At 33.7% G+C, this 21,812-nt stretch overlaps 1 protein-coding gene across 4 annotated transcripts in view; it reads left to right on the top strand.

The window, feature by feature from the left end:
* SMC4 (structural maintenance of chromosomes 4) overlaps positions 1-21,812 on the top strand; it is a 42,002-nt gene that overhangs the window by 13,638 nt on the left and 6,552 nt on the right. For all 4 annotated transcript variants that reach the window (XM_085304040.1, XM_085304041.1, XM_085304038.1 and 1 more), the window contains exons 6-20: positions 4,543-4,707; positions 6,247-6,374; positions 6,896-7,036; positions 8,110-8,260; positions 9,538-9,702; positions 10,551-10,784; positions 11,495-11,680; positions 13,273-13,434; positions 13,961-14,186; positions 14,275-14,354; positions 17,236-17,388; positions 17,545-17,671; positions 18,996-19,185; positions 20,131-20,275; positions 21,403-21,576. In XM_085304040.1, the coding sequence (XP_085160166.1) occupies positions 4,543-4,707; positions 6,247-6,374; positions 6,896-7,036; positions 8,110-8,260; positions 9,538-9,702; positions 10,551-10,784; positions 11,495-11,680; positions 13,273-13,434; positions 13,961-14,186; positions 14,275-14,354; positions 17,236-17,388; positions 17,545-17,671; positions 18,996-19,185; positions 20,131-20,275; positions 21,403-21,576 (2,427 nt within the window). The remainder of the gene's footprint in view (positions 1-4,542; positions 4,708-6,246; positions 6,375-6,895; positions 7,037-8,109; positions 8,261-9,537; positions 9,703-10,550; positions 10,785-11,494; positions 11,681-13,272; positions 13,435-13,960; positions 14,187-14,274; positions 14,355-17,235; positions 17,389-17,544; positions 17,672-18,995; positions 19,186-20,130; positions 20,276-21,402; positions 21,577-21,812) is intronic.

Genomic DNA, 21,812 nt, shown 5'->3' with positions numbered 1-21,812 from the left:
GTATTTTCTGTAGCTTCTCTACCCATTGGTGGTGCTCAGCCTCTCAAGAGTCTCCTCAACTGAGGCTTTGATTTCACATGTTTTATTTTATCACCATCAACTCTTACATTAGTTTTGAAGACTATTGTTATTTATATATATGAAAGTTTTTACTATTTACTTATGCACACTTAAAAATTATGAAATTTAAATCTAGAAACTAACTTGAACATAATGCCAGTCAAACAGGTCATCTCCTCAAGAGTTCAGCTATGTAAAGGAAGTTAGAATTTTCCTGATTTCAAGCTCTTTTAAGTTATTTCTTGCATTTTTTACTACAGAAAATGATTTTCAAATGAGAGTGCCTCTTGGCCCCTCTTCCCTTTTTCTTTTGTAACTTCCTAGCCTTCTGTCAAGTGACTTTGTGATTATTTACAACAGCTACCTTTAACCCATCAATTAACTTCGTTGCTGAGAAACATCTCTAGTGATAAATTTGTGTTCCCTATTAAAATGCACCAATAATTGTTTTCTGATAACTAAACTGAGGCAATTGGTAGAAACCAACTGTTATTTAGGTGCATATTCATTATTCACCATTTAAGGCAACTACTACTGTTACCAGTGATGTGCTAGCATCTCRATAATAATTTGAGGCTTGCATGAAAGAATGCATACACAATATAGAAACTGAAATTTAGTTTGCAATTCCAATTCTTGCACTGAATGTTCAGCCTTCTCAAAATACTCATAGGATATGCGATGCTTTTTCAATTAGTGACTGCTTACACTTCTGTGGATGTTTTGTGAGCTGCTTGCCAGTGTCATCATTTTCTTAATGTCCATTTTGATTGTCTTCACAGGATTAATGTTCTTTAGCACATTATTTCCTCTTGCCTTGTGACTTCGCACCTGAGAGCTAGAGAAAGATAACTGAGGCAAACAGTTAAAGAGCTTTCCTGGTGGTCAATTTTGAGACTTTAAATTTAGGTGTGACAGCTACACCAAGCATGCCTATGCATGTTTTCTTCTCCTTTTCATCAAATGTCTGCCTRTTGCCTTTAGTTTCACTTTCAAAAATACTGTCTGTATCTTGAAAGTTCATTTACTGGATAAATGAGCAATTACTTATTTTACAATATAATTCCAATAATAATAATGGATAAAGTGAGATGCACAGTTTAAAAAGTTAAACAGTTAAATTGACTGTATCAAGTTTTAATACAAATTATAAAATGTTCTCCCCTGTTAATTGCTGTCATGATTACTTGCAGAAGAGGAGCAGGTACAACTTTTTTAGTCTCTTTCACTAATGAAAATATCTGGAAACCTTTCACTTTCTTCAGGTATTAACTATAGAGGCTRAACAGTTTTCTTAACATCTAACTTGGTGAATAATCTAAATACTCAATACTGTTTAATACTCTTATTGTTTGATTATTGTTTATATATTCTAACAGTTGCCCATTTTCACTTCTGCTCCTAATATGAAAAGAAGCCAAATATTTAAGTGAATAGACTATCTAAATCTCRTCTGAAGAGGTGAGAAGAATGTTACTCTAAACTTTCTTGCCTCTAAACAGAGATTATGTAGTATAAAACTAGCAATTCCAAGCCCAGCAAGTTCAGCTTGTGTTCATTATATTCTTACTAGTACTTCATCAGCTTTGTAGAATTTTCTTGAGTATGTGTGGCCTAAACTGAAGTCTCCAGTAATACTGCATTCCTGGTCAGATGGTGATGCGTTCACCATGCAGACAAGCAAAAGCCTGATATTTTTAATTAATGAGATTGTAGAATTATACTCAACATGACTAAATTTCGTTAGTTGTGTGCTAATGTCATTAGACGTATTGTAGTTATATTATCCTGTTATGTTAGTGAGTTATGGAGAACCCTCATAACTACATCATCTTTCCTAGGTAGCCATGACTTAAAGGGGGAAATTATACTTAGCTGGATCCAGAAAAAATGTTGACTTAACATTCCTTGCTTGTCCACCTAAGGTAAAGCAGAATTTGCCCTACTTGTGTTCGATCCAGGATAGTTTTGTAGTTTACACGGAGTAAAAATGAAAAATTACATCAATCTGGAACATCTGCCTTAAGGATATTATGTATATATGCAACTTAGAATATTCTTAGCAGATAATGTTAAGACTTGATGTTCAGCACCTGAATTAAATAGATATTCTGTGACTGTTTTTTTTTTTCTTGGATGTAAACAGAGGAAATGCTTTAAGGCAAGAAGAAACAAAAGGGAGACTTATGACAACTCTGCAGACATTTAAGAGATTACACAGTGACCTACTCATGAGCAGCATGTGGCTAACAGGTGTTCTTGGTATAGGRGTCATACTTCTGTGGCATGGGAACAAATGTGTAATCTGAATGGTATCTAATACAGCTAAAATTGTTATAAAACGAATTGTTTACCTCTTTGATGTGTGTAAGAAGTAAAAATAGAGATGAGTTTGTCTGTAATACCTTCTGACACTTTTTGTGTACRGTAATTGTTAGATGCATTTAATATCTAGAAGTTTAAATTAAAACAAAATGCTCCTTTTTTTTACCTCAGCATGGCAACTTTTTATGTGCAAGAAAGACTTAAATAGCTTAATAAATATAAGCTCTTAATTCACATGATTTGCAAAACTTTGTTTTTCTCTTCTACTCAGACAAATGAGATCTACCAATTAGAAGAAAATCATAGGACCACTAGGTGTCATTGCATACTGAATAAGTAAAATCACTTCAGCAAAAAAAATTGCAATAACTTCTTAGATAAAGATTACTCTGAAGAAGTACCAACTTTCTCATCAGGTTACAGCTCTGATTTACAATGCTTGCCTTGAATTCTTGCCCTTCATCGACTTCTGTGACTGTGTCCTTTCTGGTTCTCCAGCTGTCACATTAATCAGTTCTTGTATGTGCTTGAGGAGTTATTCCTCATCCATACTCCAAATCTGTATTCTTTGGTAAACTCATCTATGAATTTAAATACAGTTTTTACGTGAAAAATTCAGAGATCTGTTTTTTTTTAATATCACAATTCTAGCCCAAATTCAAGGGTGGCTTTTGCAGAGGCTTAGCTGTTAGCTCAGCCAACGACGACAGCTTGATCCTAACTGAAGAGTATTTTCATTGTGTGGATGTAGACTTGCAGGCATTTTCTGTGTTTGTAGCTTGGATGCTTGGGGCACATTCCCCCCCCCCGCCCCCCTTTCTGGTCGGTTCTAAAAGTGAACTAAAATTTTAATCCAGTTTGTTATTTCATAGTTACAGCTTTATCAGGGCCAGCAAATTAAGTATTGTCCTTCTCACAGCCATAAAAGAGCTTTCTAATAAGATAATTCTGTCAGCTAATTTTGCTTTCTTTTTATTTCAATGGCTGCACCATTCATAAATATACCAGCCTCTATTCTCATGGCCCTGAATGTGATATCCTCATCCTTCTGTCACTTTTCATTGACTATCAGAATGTAAACTGTTTTACCTAGTCAACACATGATACCAGCTCCCATTGCCTTTAGTTAATTTTTTCCTAAACATTAGCAGTCTGCTTAAAAATCTTGTCACAAGGGGCAATATTGCTACTTGGTAGTTTTGTTTATGTGTCTTACAAGTAAGTAGTCTCTTGTCCTACACCCRGCTGTACAGGTTTTTGGGGGGTGGGCAATTTTACTGTGTTCTTTTTAGTTAGCTTGTGCAGCATCATCAATTGCATCTACTTTTGGTTTAAACATCTTGTAATACATGCATATTCAGTTTCATATCTTTACCTCTTGACATATGACCATTTATAAAATGTAATCTGTACTTAGAAAAATTCCATGCTTCTCTGTCYTAAGCATATAACACTGATATAGTTAGATTTTCTTTAATTGATATCAGAACTTAATATAAATTGTTCRATTTCTTTCTTAATTTTTATTTTTAAAAAATCAAGTTAATTTTTATTCTTCAGCTTAATAATTAAAAACTAATGCTGTGCATAAAGGAAAATTAAATGATGGATACCTAATACTAAAGATTTTTTTTTTCCACCAAGGAAGTCTCAGTTGTATGAACTGCAGGTCCAATTCATCCATCAGACATGATTTTGTAGAATCTTCTGTTTTACAAAAGAACCTCCAGGTGCTTCATTCTGGATTAAGCTAACTTAAGACTATAAGGTTCTAAATGACCTAGACAGCATGCTTTATTCTCCTCTTTTTTTAGATTGGGAAAATACATTATGAATCTTCAGAGAAATGAAGCAAAGCTTAGACCTGACTGTGGTCTTCAGAAGATGCATTGCTTTTCTTGCAGATGATCACTATGTACTTCTTGGAGGAAATTAATATTCATTCTGATCTTTGTTGTCCTAGATATATTGCTACTTTGATTAATCAGATTTGATGAATGCATTATTTTGTTGTTCTTTATAATGCTTGAATGTGGTCACATGCCTGCATTCCAAAGATATTTGTACTTCAGGATACTCTTTCCCTCAGAAAAAATGCTAAGAAAAGAAAGCATTGTTAATTTGGGAAAYGTAGATTTAATGACACTTTTTTTCAAGGGTGAAGTTGAACAGATTGCAATGATGAAACCAAAAGGCCAGACTGAACATGATGAAGGTATGCTGGAGTACTTAGAAGACCTAATAGGATCTGCACGACTAAAAGATCCTATCCAGACACTGTGTCGCAGAATAGAGATTTTAAATGAACAGAGAGGGGAAAAGGTGAGAAATTGTTTGATTTATAAATCAAAAATAACTTGCAGTGCTTCAGGATTTGATCTTATTTTAGAAAAGCAGTCAAAAATATAAAGACTTGTTTTGTTTCACGTGTTTGGTTAGAGATTAAGCATTTTTCTACAGGAATGATTTGCTTTAATAGTACAGAGAAATTTTGATTTTTTTTCTTTATTATGTGCTATTGCTAGGTGGATTACATTTGTTTGGTTATATAGAGAGTTAATGTAAGCTTAGGTATAGTGCTAAGGAGTCTGGAAAACAGAAATCTTTCAAAAAGCCTTGCATTACCTAATGACCTTTAAGCAACAATTTGAAAAAGTAACCAAAAAGTCTGTAATACGCAATGTCTCACCTGTCAGTAGTTTAGATCCCATTCTGTCAAGAAGATGATTTTAAAGTAACTTGTGGCATAGTGGAAAAAMTTTCACAAACTGTACAAAAACACTCATAAATGTTCACTTTCAAAGCCATTTTGTCGCTCACAAAACTCGTACCCCAGTGTATTGAGAAACATATGTCAAGAGCCTTTTGGGAAATGAATATCATGTTACAGACATGTGGTATGTGGATACAAAAGGGGGAAAAAATAACCCAGCATATGAAAACATAGAACTATAAGTATGATCTTCAGGCCAAACAGATATTTTCTGTTGGGAGTTTCAATGCACTTGAAAACAAACTGGTTTTAAGATAAGACTTTTTTTGGACSTTATCACTTGAAGATTTATTGGAAATGAAATGAAAAGTCAATATAATGATTCATTTATAAAAGAAATAGGCAGTCAGTATCAGTCACTCATCTTTAGATACTCCTAAAAGCTGGAGAGGGATAGAGAGGGGAAGAGGGAGGGAGGATTGACAAGATGAAGCACACAAAATTATGTATAAGGAGACTCATAAGGAAAGCTGTAAATACATAAAATCAGTTGCAACTTGAGTTACTTGATCTATTTATATTTACTACTTTTAAAAATAAATGCATAATCTGTTACGAGGGAGTTCTTCAAAGTTCTTTTTATTTGACTTGATATTTCCTTGGTAAATACTTAATATATTGCACAGTTTAAAAGCTTAAAGGGACAAAGACATTTTCATGATCCTAAGCTTTGTTGTGCTGTAATAAAAGGAGTATCATCACAGGAATTATGTTGAAAGGAGCTATCAAGAAGTTGAAACACAGAAGATAACATATGCAGATTGTATATGTAACTTCCCTTTACTGCTCATAGGTATGTTTTCCTTGATTTGCCTGAACTGTTCCTGGCATCCGTAGGATCACTTTTTAATAGTTTTAAATCATTRCTTGAGTTGTTCTAAAAGTACGGTCTGCTGTGTGAGCAAAAAATGGTGATTTCTTGTTTCTGAAAGTTTGCAATKGTAAATTGCCTTACAGAGTTAATTGTGGAATGGTATCTTTCCAGAGGATGTGTGATGTGATGGATTTAAGTTTTTTTTTCCCCCCTCGTGTTTTGTTCTTCTGTAGTACTAGCAACAAAGTCAACTTTTGCTCTCTATTTTGTCCAGTTAAATAGAGTTAAAATGGTGGAAAAAGAAAAGGATGCTTTAGAAGGGGACAGGAATAAAGCCATTGAATTTCTTTCTTTGGAAAACAAAATGTTTAAAGAAAAGAATCATATTTGTCAATATTACATGTAAGTATTCTGCAGTTTTGATTTGGGGCTGATGTTGGGGTAGTGTTAGACTCTACTTCCATATCTTCTAATTATTAGTACTTTGTTTTCTTAATGGTTTTATCACTCCTTTAAAATAAGCTGAATAACAGCTGGCTAGTGATTTTTGTTTCAGTTGTTCTGAATGTGAAATTAAAGCAGTTAAAATAATGCTAGACCAGTTTAATAAAAATATGAAATAATACTGCTTGCCAGCGTTTTACAGTGCGAAGTAGCTTGGCAGGTGAACCTCTTACAGCTTTATACTTACAAAGAGAAACTAGATCACTTACAGCTTATTTTGTCTGAAGTGTCTGAATTGTTAGATTTCCTTGCTCTTTTGTATTAAATTAGCAAGGCTACTCAATAATGGATATTAGAATTTAATATTTTTCRTAATCATTTTGCTGCTCTAAGATTGACAGAAATAGATACTCATTTAAAATTTCAGCTTTAGAAAAAGATGGAGTTTTTGTAATCTTTTTATGTATTTTTTTGTCTAGCTACGATCTACAGAAGCGAATAAATGAAATGGAAATGCAGAAAGAAAAAATTCATGAAGAAACAACAGATATTAATGAGAAGAGTAGCAAACTTGCAGATGAAATGAAAACAAAGAATAAAGCATTAAAAGAACTTGAAAGGTAAGTACTTTAGGTATAGATTGTAAGCTGAGAGAACGGTACTTTTTGTGTTTTGGACGTGTTGCTTTCAGCAAACATAAATATGATAATTTCTGAATTGATTCTTCACTAAGGTGTCTGGTGGTATTCTTTCTGTATTGCTATTTGTTGCTAGTTTTTCTCTTGGATCCTTATCTCCATTAAATGTTAGGTTCCTCAGTATTTTGAGATCATGGTGGCCTTTAGAGTTACCAGGATTTTCCGAAAAAGCTGTGGTTTTTCTAGCAAAAAGCACCATCTTAAAAAGCAGAAGTATATAATAGTTGAATAATGATCGAACAAAAAGATTTATTTATAGTTTGTTATTGTTTTAGTTGTCCTTCCTCCAAAAACTTGAAATATCTGATGAGCAGAGTTGCTTTGAATATATCTAAATATTCCTTGGCATGGATTAAATAATCTTTTGCACAAAAACAAATAAAAATAAGTACATTTCTWATAAGTATTATATAGTATTGCCAGTTGCTTCCCTTGAAGTAATCTGAATGATATGTACAGTTAGCAATAAGAAAACTTGTTATTTCTGATTGAATTTAAATACATACTTTTTTTTATAATGAGTGTGCAAAAAATAATTGGGAGATTGTTTCATATTCTTGTATATACGTATCTATAATGTTCAGTTACATAAATATTRGGTGTTTTTCTCTGGCTTCCTTATGATTCTCTAACCATAAATTATGTTTCTCTAAAATTGATTTGTCTGGGTTTTAATGTCAAGTCTTCAATCTGACTACAGTGTCAACCTTATCCTCTGAGATTATGAAAAGTTATTTGTAAGATTTTGAAATTTTAAATTGAATCAAAGAAAATAAATTAGTAATTTCCAAAAACCTGGTTAGCATTGCTTTCTTGGTTGATAGGACTTTTTTTTATGAAACATCAATGCCCTGGGAAAATACTGTGAATATAGTAAGAGTTGGATGTGAATAATATAAAGCAAATAGTACTGTTTTAAATTCTACATGCTCAAAGTTCTACTGAAATTATTTTATAAAATACAAAATTGACGATTCTTTCTTTTTCCCCTTCAGAAAACTCAATAAAATTACAAAGTTTGTAGAGGAAAATAAAGAAAAATTTACTCAGTTGGATTTGCAGGATGTTAAAGTAAGGGAAAAATTAAAACACGCCAAAAGTAAGGCTAAAAAACTTCACAAACAACTTCAGAAGGACAAAGAAAAGGTAGTGTGAACTGCAACTTGCTATATTTAAAGAAATCTAGTTGGTTGCTCTAGATGGGAATATCTTTGTTTGCGTGGGTAAGAATACCAATGGACAACAACTTCCGTTTTGTGCAACAAAGAAAACCTGAAAATATGCTTTATTTTGTTGTTTTTTTCTGTTATTTAAATCAGCTGGAAAATGGTCTCGTATCAGAGGATTTTTCTTTGCAAATCATTTACTGATGTAATATATTATTCTTCCTCAAATCGTTGTTCATTGCACATCTTACTGTAAAGACTGTGTGCCAACAGTACTAGATTCTTCTCTGAGTTGAAGATGAATTTAGAAGCTCTCCTGTTGCTTCTCAGTTCTGCYGAGTGGTCTCATGGCCTGAAAGGCATCTTTTTGCCATGTTTGGGATTATAGGAATGTTACTTGTTTGGAGTTATTGCCTGTGAAACATGTTTTTGTTACATTTCCTTAGTTAATTAACTAAGGGGTATTTTACCAAATGGGTTGCTCCTAACTGTTCCAGATTTAAATCACTCTGAATCCTTCTGAAAGTAGGTATATAAGACCTAAACCTCGTCATGGTTCAAAGACTTGAATTTTCATGAGCAAAGAAATGTTCCTCTACTATTATGGCTTGCTTTTCTCTGAAGGGGCTGTAGAACTGTACAAGCCTTGCAAATAAAATCCAAGCCTTCTGCCAGAGCTGCAATGTATCTTAACCTGCAAAGGCATGTGATCTTTATCAGTGTGATATTGCCACACCACACCTTGAAGATAAACAAGACTGATTAGATTATAAATTCTTTGAGTTCTTTTAATGATATTCCTGCTCAGTTTGACTCTGAAATTGTGGAAGGAGCTTRCCACTACCTTTAGAAAAGCTGCCTTTTGAATCTTCTTTACTGCCTAAAAGAAGATGATTGGATGCCTCATTATTAGACAGGGAATGCATGCAGATAGAAACCTCCAGCCTGCTGAAGGCTTTGTGGGAACTGCAAGATACATATCTATTTACTGGAGCATAGGACAACCCATAGAATATGTAAATTGTTTTGGCTGTCATTCTGTATATATACGTACACATGCACACACATACAATTCTTCACYACTGTCCTGATGTCATCTTCCTTTTCCACCTGAGAGTTGGGAGTAATAGACAGAATCGCTCTACTAGGGCTCATGCTTCCTTTGACTTCAACATAGTACTTAAAGGCAGAGTTTAAAGATAAGGCAAAGCTGTTTCATTTCAGTGGGGGAGAAATTAAAATCTCTACCTTGTGTAGGTAGAAGAACTGAAAAGTGTACCTTCCAATAGTGAAAAAACTATCAGCGAAACAACATCTAAGAAAGAGCTTCTTGAAAAAGAAAAAGAGAAAGAAGAACAAAAACTAAAGCACGTTATGGATAGCCTTAAAAAAGAAACACAAGGACTTCAAGAAGAGAAAGAGGTTTGAAATGATTTTGTCTTCATTCACTTAATGTGTAACTAATGTATTGGTTTTATATTGAACAGCGAAATGATCATAAGATAGTTGGAAAATGCTATTTTATGTGGCAAACATACTGTTTCAGGTGTTAGTTCAATGGAGGCTAATCGGAAAATTCTGAGAATTTGTAATGAAAAAGAACTGAATTTTTTTCATTACATTGTTTGCTTTTTATAGTGATTATATATTATCAAGTATATCATTCATAAATGTATATTAAATCAACACTTTTATTTGAACGCACTTTCTCCTATCAAAATGTTCAAAAGACTTAATTTAAAAAAATAGCCCTCAGATTTTGAAAAAGCACACTGTCTTTCACACAGCTGTAATTGTCTTCTAATTAATAAGTACCTATTACAACACTTAGTTATTTTTGATATTAGCTGTCCAATCATTAAACATTCAGGGGGTGGAAATTTCCGCTTTAAGTTTGGGACTTTTTCTGTATTTGAAAACATATGGTTTCTCCATTTGATCTGTAATTTAACGCTATGTGTAGGGTTTCTCCTAGCTTTAAGTAAGTTGAGAAAATGATATAAAGCTAATATGGAAAGATGTTTTAAGATTCCCTTATGTTCTTTATGATTAAGAAAAAAAAACTTATTTCACTTTCATGCAGAATGTTTTCATAAATTGAGATATAATTGTTAAATAGATAACAAAATTTTGATACCTGTTTTCTGCCAACAGGAGAGCTACTAACAGAACATGTTATTTCCTTTTTCTTTCATACGGCATGATTGACACAATGGTTAACTCTACATTTTTCTATTTTTTTAATTTTAACATGTTATCCATTTTTGCAGGGCAAAGAGAAAGAGCTTATGGAGTTTAGCAAAACAGTGAATGAAGCACGTTCAAAGATGGAGGTAGCCCAGTCAGAGCTTGATATCTATCTCAGCCGCCATAATACTGCTCTATCTCAGTTAAATCAGGCAAAGGAGGCTCTAAGGACTACTTCAGAAACTCTTAAAGAAAGGAAGGTCACTATCAAAGATATAGATACAAAACTACCCCAAGCTGAACAGGAATTAAAGGAGGTGAGACCTGAGTTTTATACTTCGTTTCTTTAAGAGTTATGATGCAATCTTGCAACACACAAAGCAAAGTTCTACTATTTGTTGTTTTAGCAGCAATCATGGTGAAAATAAATAGAAAAACTGTCTCCAGCAAAATCCAGCATTTAAAAACTAAACTTCACTGATCAATTCATGTGAAGTATTTTATTTCAAACTGATTTTGTTTTAAGCAAATACTAACATTATGCACTGGTAATTAAATCCTGTATATCTCTGCAAGCAAATCAGCTTAAGTATCATAATTAAACATGTAAAAAATGAAATAATATAATTATAATGTCACAGTTAGTTCAGTCATACTACACACTGTTTTTTTCCCCYGTAAATTAAGTAAGATTTTTCCAAGGGAATTTAATGGCTATGTCTGTGAGCCTTTTTTGAATTTCTTTTCTTGCTCCCTTCTCATTCCCCAGAGACAAAAAAGTCCTGATACCTTGTCATAAGCTGGATGCCTGAGTTCATAAGCTGTCATATTTATAGGAAAGTTTACTTTTTTGTTTTGTGTTTAATATTAACCAGTATCAGCATACCATCCATTTTTCTGGTAAACCTTTTGCTACCTCTACGTTTCAGTGCCTGGTTTCATTACTTATAGTATCATGTATCCAARCATCCCTGAACACAGCATGTTTCTTGAGGCTAAGATAACTTTTTTTCTCCTCCCCTGTTAGAAAGAGAATGAGCTTGAGAAACTGGGAAAAGAAGAATCAAATGCTAAAAATCTTGTTCGAAATCTACGTCAAAAAGTAGAAGAAGCCAAAAGTTCTTTAGCACTAAATCACAGTCGAGGAAAAGTGCTTGAGGCTCTACTTCAGCAGAAGAAATCCGGAAAAATTCATGGAATATATGGAAGACTGGTAAATTTTAAAGGCCATTATATATTTACTATTAAAGTTTATGGGGGACATAATGGGACTTCGGAAGAGCAGTATTATTGTAATTAAGTGAAAGATAGAATTCCTCACTTCTCTGGTACTGGGTATTAATTTGGTCAGCAGAATTAAAAATCCTATGAACTTACTATAAATAATTTAAAAAAAAAAAAAAAAAAAGAATTGTTGAGATTCGCTCTACTCAGGACTAAGGAGTATGGCTACCATAAAGCTGTATCTTTTTTGTAGGCTGATCTTTAGCGTAGAGGCAATGTAGTTCAATCTTCAATGGAATATGTTCAAACTGATGATACTTGCAATATTTTGTAGCCTGACCATGCATTAGTCTTGTCTYTGCTTCTGGACTGAGCAGATGTAGTAATTATGATTCTGTTGATTTAATGCCATCTATACCAGCAGAATACTCAGGTGGAATGGTGCTTTTTATTTTTTGGTGCTACTAAAGGTAGGATCAGTCAGTATCCACACACTATATAGAATTGCTGTGAAACTTAAATAATCTTGCAGCTTGTACATAACTTAGTGTAATAACTGTACAATTTGWTTAGAAATGTATAAAAATCAGTGATCTCTTTGCTGTGAACTCCAAGCAATGTTCTGAAAAGCAGGAAAACAATACATGCATATCAGTGTAAATTTTAAATGGTGCTATTGTATTCTGCAGTTTCCTTCTCTTATTTTTCTCCCCTTCCTCCACTTGCATCTCTGTTTCTGCAAGTGGGTAAATTGAGGTAGAAATGAAAAGGTTGTAAAGAACATGAGAACAGCGTGTGACTGACAAATAATACTGATTCAACTATCCAGAATRATATGGCATGTTCTATCAGAAATACAAATAATGCTGAACGTATGTTCTTATAACCTAGTTAATCTATTTAGTGCATTCATATTTGAAAATGTATGAAAAGGTTTATTGAAAAGGATGTAGTTCAAACAGCAGTCTAGTACTGTTGACATACATTCTCTTTTATGCTGTGTTATCACTTGCTACAGAGGAGAGTGTGAGATTAATGTGTTTTTGCATAACTGGCAATTGACTGTACATGGCACTCTGCAAATACACAAGAAATTTTTTATATCCTTTCTTTCTGATGGTCACAGGATGACACACAGAAGTACCTGACTTGCTCAGTCCCACCGAGCTGACCAATGGTAGAACCATATCTGGAACACATTAAAGGATCTTGTTAGGCCAGGCTGTCTTGCTGAAATGTAGCATTTTTCTATGAAAAATAAATTGATGCTACCATATTGCCTTACTGCAAAGTCTTCTGTTTAAGTTCTAAGTATATGAATTTCTATTTTAAAAACAAGTACATTAGAAGTATATAATAGCAGTGTGCAGAAGTCAGGTATGATGTTATTTAAAATTTTTGAATTAAAGTATAACTTCTTCCACAAAAAAATCAACAGTAGGATTGTTTTCCGATTTGTTTTCATATCATTTCACATTGCAATAACCTTTTGTCATCCCTCTTTTAATGCCAAGACAAAACATTGTTGCCAAGCTAATTAGAGTATTTCTGCYATCCCTCTACCCCCACCCCAACTTTTAGGGAGACTTAGGAGCTATCGATGAAAAATATGATGTTGCTATTTCATCGTCTTGTGGTGCCTTAGATTACATTGTTGTTGATACAATTGATACTGCACAGGAATGTGTGAATTTCTTAAAGATAAAAGGAATTGGAGTTGCCACGTTTATAGCCTTGGACAAAGTAAGTACTGGAACTTTGACAAAACAAGTCGTGTTGTTGATTTAATCTAAGGTGTACATAACTGATACCTATAGATAAAGCTAAAACAGAAAATGTTTTAACTGGATGGTGATACCATAGAACATTATACTGGCAAACAATAAGGTGGACTTACTGAGACTTAAAAACTTTTTAGATAGTTACCTGCTACAACAAATGTTTGCTGTGCCTTTTAATTTATTATATTTTTATGTTCATTTTTTAAATTAGCAAACTTAGTAATCTGTTAGCTGTAACCTATGAAATTTAAAGAGCAAGTATTGGTAGCAAAGAGAACAATGAGTTATTGGTGGGTTTTTAGACATCCTATAAGTAAGTAGAGATCCCCAAGGAAACTACTGTGAACTGCCRTTCTGAGGAGAAGTATAGTAATACTTACACTGGAGAACTGCTACATTCACTTTAAAGCTCTAACTTAGAATAATGAAATGGCCTTGTAATTTGTCCTAAGGAACCCTTCATTCATTTGTTTACTTTTCTGATGTAGATGGCTATATGGGAAAAAAACATGAAAAAAATTCCAACTCCTGAAAATATTCCACGGTTGTTTGATTTGGTGAAAGTAAAAGATGAGAAGATTCACCCGGCTTTTTACTTCGCATTACGTGATACCCTAGTAGCTAATAACTTGGAACAGGCCACCAGAGTAGCATTCCAAAAAGATAAAAGATGGAGAGTTGTAACACTGCAAGGACAAATCATAGAACAGTCAGGTATTTAAGTACAAACTTATGATTCTATTTTCAGCGCTTTGTAGACGATATCAAAATTAGAATGATAACTTTTTTTATTCTACTTCAGGAACAATGACTGGTGGTGGAGGTAAAATAATGAAGGGCAGAATGGGATCCTCAGTCATACTTGATGTTTCAGAAGAAGAGGTTAGTGTATATAATCTTAATTACAAATTGAAATTCTTCAGAGTTCCTGATATTTCGGTAGTTCACACATACTGCATGCTATGCCCTCATAAATCAGCAGGGGTAGTTAACAATCTGTGATGCAAGATGTATTAATAATGATTTATAAAGCTAAAGTTCGTAAGATTAACATAGGCTATGTTGATCTTAAATGCATTTATTGACACCTCAGCTATCATATGCCTATTATTTAATTTTTAGTCCCACGCTACCTTTGATAACTTGGAAATTGATTAAAAGCAGGAGTGAGAACATGGAAGAGACTGACCATAAAGAGGCATTGTGCTGCAGAGCAGTACACACACGTTTCAGCAAAAAGAAAAGACATTAGGGCTTTGGTTGTCATTTTATATCCTTGTGAGATTTGTCAGGGACAAACTCACTTCCCTTAAAACACATGGAGAAAATGGAGTAAAAACTTTCCTTAAAATTTTCATTTCAAAACCACTTTGGAATATAAAAATGCTGCTTGCCTTTTCTACTAAATTCTTTTCAGTTTTATTTTTTAGTTTTACTCAGTGTGGATGAAACTGTAGTGCCTAGGTCCTTTTTGTCCAGTATCCACTGATCAACCTAACTGAGATCGAACGTTAAAAATCTAATACCTCCTCAAGAAGACAAGGTCACTTGTCTAAATATCAAGTCAAACAGGCTGCTGAAATCAGTCCTCTCCCTACAGGGAAGACCCAACTTTTGCTCGTTAGGAATTAGAACTATAATCCAACGCAAGGATTGAATATTCCACTAAGGATACAAAAACAATAGTTGGTATTTTTTATGTGAAAATGCTTTCAAATTAGAGAACTCCAAAATCAAACTCAACTTTAAAGTCATCTCTATCTGATTTCTCTGCTGGAAGAGATAACCATGTCTTTCTGTACTCTTTAGTTTTACTACTGAGAGGTTAAAATGTGTATCTGTCTTGTGTATTTTCATGTTTGCACAGCTGGAAAAATAGGGCCACATTAGCCAAGAGAAAAATACAATTTTACAAATGCTAGAGAGTTTGACATGTAACTTCTGTCATGCCTATTCAAACAGTGCTGCACGTCTAGCCTTTCTGGATGGTTCTCTTGTAGAGAACTAATGAACTGAACTTTTTTGTATCATTTGAGAAAGCACACATTTTCTTTCTGCACAGTTTGTTAAACTGACAAGGGAAGAAGGGAAGCATCTGGGAAATGAGTAAGTATTACTTACACCTTTTAAGCAATATCTTTGGTCATAGGAGCGTAGGGAGGAAACACTTCTTGAAGTCTTGGATCATTCCAAAGCACTCTTGCATAGGGGGCAGGTTTAGCTCAGTTGGTTAGAGCGTGGTGGTGCTTAATGCCAAGGTCTTGGGTTCAATCCCCGTGTGGGCTATGCCAAGGGTTGGACTAGATGATCTCCAGAAGTCCCTTCCAACCTTACCATTCTATGATTCTATGATTTTTCTGCTCAAGACAGAGGTCAGTGTCAAGAAAGTTGAGAAAGGATTTTGCAARCTAGTTAGAATACATTTCTCTGCTGTGTACTTAGGAAGAACTTGCAGACTCTAAGGCATCAGTTTTATACCTTTCACAATGGCTTAAGAAAATAGACAACCTATTAGGTACTCTTAAGTACCTTTAGGCTACCTAAGAGTAGCCCCCAAAATCTTCAGTAGGCACTTTGCAAAAAGTAAAATCATCTCACTTGTTGACATTATCCTCTCTGTCTTTGAGTTTCTAAGATTCTAAATGAATGCAAAAAATTAGATGATGATGTACAATGTAGGAGCTAAATCTTTAAGAGCAGCTATGAATTAATGAGATGTAGTTATGAACAGAACTTCATGATGGTAAACTTTTGGCATTATCAGAAATGCAAAACTATTGATCTGCTGAATTTCTCTCCCTCTTCTGGGGACTCTGGCCATAAAAAGCCAGATACATCCTTTTCTGCTTTTGCTCAGTAGGCATAAAAAGAAACATTCAGTGGTAAGAAGAGGCTCCTATTTTTATCTTCATGGACAAGAGTGGTTTACTGCCCTAGACTTGAAAAGAGTCAAAAAATATATAAACCAGCTCATATTTAAATCACAGTAATAGTGGWCTTGGCTGTTTCTTATCTTTGGACTTTAGATTGATTCATGATTCTTTTTATGCAAGAGATGTTCTTAAACACTGTTTTATATTTGGCCCATGATAAATAATACTGTGGCTCTCAATAAGATCAGTAGCTGTAATTCAGCTTCTCTGTTGTCAGGATTTTTGGCTGTGTACCATAAGCTGCATCTAGATAGAACAAGTGTTCATATCTGCGCACACTAAAAAGTTTTTGATTATGTAAAAGCTGATAAGTGGCTGAGGTCTGAAATAAGTTCTTGTTGTCTCGATGGTGAATTGCAAGATATAGGCTCTTAACTGGTTGCTACCTGCAAAAGCCTATCTTCCCAAAATCGCATACCACAAAAACCAGGAACTATCCTTCAGCAGTTTGTATCAAATCTAATCAATAAACAATAGTATAATTAATTCAAGCTTCTGCTTGTGTGGTTTTGGATTCTGCCTTCGTTATTCTGACTGCAAGTGTTACTAGCTTAATCTTGTTTTATTTCCTTGAAACTATTTTTCCATTACTAGGTATTTCAAGAGGAATTCTTCAGCTTATTTTTTTATGCTTACTCCTCTTGTCTTTCATTGTCATTATTGATCTTCTCAGCAATCAGCCTGCATGCTCTGTCCAACTACAGCAAAGTTTTTACTCCGTTTTCTCCATGTGTTTTAGGAGTTTGTAGACTGTATAAAACATGAATGAGATCTTGCTGTATATTGTAGCAGTGACACTAGGCAAATGACTGCATCTCATTTTTGTGTAGATTAGTAGAATGGAATCTCAACTGCAGAAGGATTCAAAAAGAGCAATACACTATGAAGAAGAGAAAATTCATCTTGAAGAAGCCATAGCAAAACTGCGCCAAAATGTTCGGGAAATGAGAAACACTTTAGAAAAGTATACAGCAAGCATCCAGGTAAACAAATTTATTATTATTGAAGCAATATCTGGCTTCTCTAAAGTTTTGCAGAAGGACAACTTCTCAGTATAAAGCCTCAACTTTGCATAGTCCGTGGTAATATTCAAGAATCTTCTTAACTATAGGATTCTAACACAGTTGTATCTTCTGTAGAGTTTATCTGAACAAGAAAATCATCTAAAAATCCAAGTTAAGGAATTTGAAGCAAATGTAATTGCTGCTGCTCCAGACAAAATCAAACAGAAAGAATTGGAAAAAATCCTTAGCAATTTTAAAAAGGGTAAGTATTGTGGAGTGGGATTTATAGTAAATGAATGTGACTACAATTTTTACCTAATATGGAAATGAATATTACAGCTTTGTTCTTTCAGATTACCAGTGCTTTCACTGTTATCACTGTTACTGTTTTGGAACATCTTTTCTCCTAAGGGAGGGGGATAAAAGGTACTCCCAGAGACTAAAAAGACTCAGAACCCTTTTTTTGCAATTCAAGTTCATGTTGCAGTTAAAATAAATACTAATTTCAGTATTTTTTTTGTTTGGTTCATTAGATTTTTATGGCTTTATTGCAACAAACTTTTAGTTTTAACTAGCATTAAAAATTATTAGTGCAGAGGGTAATAATATTAAAGTCAAGAAAAGGATTTTACTGTACTTCAGCACAGTTATTGCATGATTCTTTAAAATGAATACAGTATATTCTGTTGTGGGCACATTGTATCTTTGTTCTTTTTGTGAAAGTATATTTATTTTGAGAACTCAAATAACTGTTTCCCTGAAGAAGGTGGTAGCTTAGTAAGGTAAACCTTGACTGCTTGTATTTATTGCTTAGGAAATAAAATGAGCCCAGTTAAAAAAAACCCAAACAAAAAACAAAAACCCCAAACCAAAACCCTTCCTGCACAGTTCTGCTTTCTTAGCATGCTGAGAAAAATAATCTACGCTACTTTGGATTTCCACTATGCTCTTTTGAACAATATTGGCATCAAGTGTCCATGAACACTTCTTCAATCATTCTAAGGTTTGGAGGTTAACTTCCTCAATTTCTTTCAAATGATGGAGACAGACAAACTTACTCTGTCCTYTGGAGAGGTGCCTTTTAGCTCTCTGCTTTTTCCCCTTCTCTCCCCTAAAAGTAAATTATAAATCTGTAGCAAATTTAGTGTGGGATTTCTTTCTTTCTTTCTATTTTTGCATTTAGAATACTAAGGTGCTAAGTGCTTACTTTATTTTTGAAAGATGTTCATCTTTTACTTAAAACTCAACAAAACTATCTTGACAAGCTAAACAAGGAAACTTAGGTTCAACAGGACATTTTTGTGCATGTAAGTACACTGTATACATTAAGTAATCAAATTAAAATTTTTGACAGTTTATGACAAAAATGTTTTGGTTGTACAACAGTATTCACAGAGACGTGGATAGTACATTCCTTTTTTGCTATATTAAAAAAAACTTTTTTTGTAGTATAAAGAAATAAATGCATTTTTCAGTACATTCATACAGCAGAGTTTATCATCACTTAAATCTGATGCATTTTAAACAGTGCAGTGTYCTTAGGGACAGCATAATGATGTTTCTTGCTCTATTTTGTTTATCAACAGATTATGATTGTGTTGCTGAAAAGGCTGGTAAAGTAGAAAGTGAAGTTAAACGATTGCATAATCTCATAATTGATATCAATAATCATAAACTTAAAGCACAGCAAGACAAACTTGATAAGATTAACAAAGAAATAGATGAATGTACTTCAGCTATTACTAAAGCCCAAGTGGCAGTCAAGACTGCRGACAGGTATAGTAACCATGAACGTATTCAATCTGAAAGCTTCAAACTATAATTATGTATCACTCTGATTCTTGTTTGATTACAGCTGAATCTCTGTATGAGGGATTTGTCAGGCTGGAGGGGATGACTTTTGCCTCTTTACAGCTAGATGAAAACTGGAGGGAGGAGGTCATAGCCTTTTACTCTAAACTGATTTACCTCAAATTGAGACTGAAACATTAAGAACCATAATCTTTGTTGATTAAAATGCTTTAAAGGCAAAGAGATTAGAGAGCTAGAAAGTTTAGCGAAACCTGATCAAGGATAGTCATTGCAGCTTTCAGATAGCTGCCTCTCTTGATACTGGTGCCTGCAAGACGTGCTTGCTTTAAGTATTCTCCATAGCGAAAATCTATGGAGCTTAAAATCTTAATTCTTAGTGGTGTGTCTGATACAAAATGTGGTTTGTGTTAAAGAGGTAAAGGAAAATAGAAAGATTTGTAGTTTAATATTTCTGACAGGCAATTTAAAGGTCACATTTAATTGATACTTTTCCACTAATATCTGTCCGTAACTAAAATACAGTATTTCTGGATAAAAATTCAAAACTGCACTTCTTGCGTACAGTGAAGCAGTTCAAAACTAAAGGGACTCATTTTATTATGAATTAATCTAAGGAATAAAATGTTAAGTATTTTTCTATCAGCCTAGCAGTGTATAATGAATACTTAGAAAAAATTCCAAAATTGTTTCTGAAGGAACAAATGAAGTCTTCTAATGGTATTTATTTAAGGAAGGCAACGACTTTGTTTTATCTGTATTTCCCAGGGCTGAAAGTTTGTACATAAATTAGCACTTATTATTTGATCAATAGCTAGTGAGCAAACTCTGTACATTAGATTGTGTTTTTTTTCATTATTTCTTGTCATAACTGCACTCGTGAGGTACACAAACATCTTGGTATCTATTCAGAAACCTGAAAAAATCTGAGGAGTCTGTACTACGCACTGAGAAGGAAATTGGAGATAATGAGAAAGAAATTAAAGACTTAACACAAGAGCTGACTACRCTAGAAGAGAAAGCTACTGAGGTTATGAATGACTGCAAGCAAGCTGAAGTAAGTATTTATTTTCAGAGGGGATGCAGTTTGTGAAATACCTTGTAGATAACATAATTTGTGCCAGAGTTGTCCTAACTGCTGATGCCTATTAACCTTCAGCATTAGAAATTCCAGGCTTTGCAATGTGAAAAGGGGGTTGCATTAGCTGTTAGTACCTTCAATAAAAAATGTTTATATCTAATTTAAGCCTTAGTCTTGACAATGTTGTAAAAATATTTTTTCTAAGTTCTACTCTTCATCCTCCAAAAATTCACACAAGGATAAAATGGAAAAGAATATTCTTTTCTGTGTCTTGCAATATATTGCAGTCTTTCTTACAAAATGAATCAAAAGTTGACCTTTAAAAATAGGTGTTAGGCCAAAAAAAAAAAGAAAGAAAGAAAGAAAACAGTAAGCCAAAACAGCCCTATTAAGTGTTCTGTTTTTCAGGTAAACCCAGGATAATGAGTTGAGTACTTAAACAAATTCTGCTGTAGAGCTTTAGAGTCGCATTCCGCAATGGTTAGGACATGAGAATGGTGTACTTTCTTTGCAAAAGGAAAAGAAAAGCAGGTTGAAGGTGGTTCTCCACCAGGGCAGAGCAGAAATGATGTTTGAAAGGAGCGAAGAGCTGGACTTCTATTCTTAACTGAAAATATATCTTGACCTGGTTTTCTGAAGCTAAACAAAAACTTAAAATGAACCAAGCTTCTTCAAAGATACTAGTGATTTTGAAACTTTTTTAAAAAAAAAAAAAAAAAAAAAAAAAACATAACTGTAGAAAATCTCCATAATTTTTCCCATCTAGATACAGGCAGATCACCTGTATGGCTAAAATTCTTCAGAATAAAGTTGTTTGAGGCTGTCCCCCTCTAAAGGTTTCAGCTAAAACATACAAATATAGGACTCATTTAATCCAGATTTAGAATGAAAGTATAAACTGCAGCATATTTTCACAAGTGGCATTTTGGAATTCAGAGACTAGGTTAATCCAAATACAAAAACATGTATTTGTAACCTCAACACTTAAGAATTGTGAAGAGTAAGCTTATGTGAATAATACAGCAGAAACAAATCTGTAACCCAAGAAACTGGTAACATTTCAAAGCAATTGATTATTGAATGTTTTCTGACATTCTGTTTAGGAAGCATTACCAGCAGTTCAGGAGGAACACCGCAGTTTGCTCCAAGAGATGAAAGCTATTCAAGATAATGAACACGCACTTCAAAAGGAAGCTCTTAACATAAGACTTAAGATTGAACAAATCGATGGTCATATTTCTGCRCATCAGTCAAAGATTAAATACTGGCAAAAAGAGGTAAGAAAAGTGTTCAGTTCATAAAATTTGAATTATAAGATCCTCAAAGATTAATACATTATTATATTGCAGGGAAACAGACAATTGAAGGAAAATTGGTGTTCACTTCACAGTTTGCTTTTTAGCAATAAAAAAACATTTCTAAAAGATGTATCCATTCAGTCTTTAATTTCTGATTTATAAAGTTATGGATGAAAGGTTTGGTTTCTGGCTTATCAATTTTTTTGATTTAAAAA

The sequence above is a fragment of the Rhea americana genome, unplaced genomic scaffold (assembly GCF_003343005.1).
Source record: "Rhea americana isolate MKP2758 unplaced genomic scaffold, rheAme1 scaffold_202, whole genome shotgun sequence".
Lineage (NCBI taxonomy): Eukaryota > Metazoa > Chordata > Aves > Rheiformes > Rheidae > Rhea > Rhea americana.
This window is presented reverse-complemented; position numbering and strand designations above follow the sequence as displayed.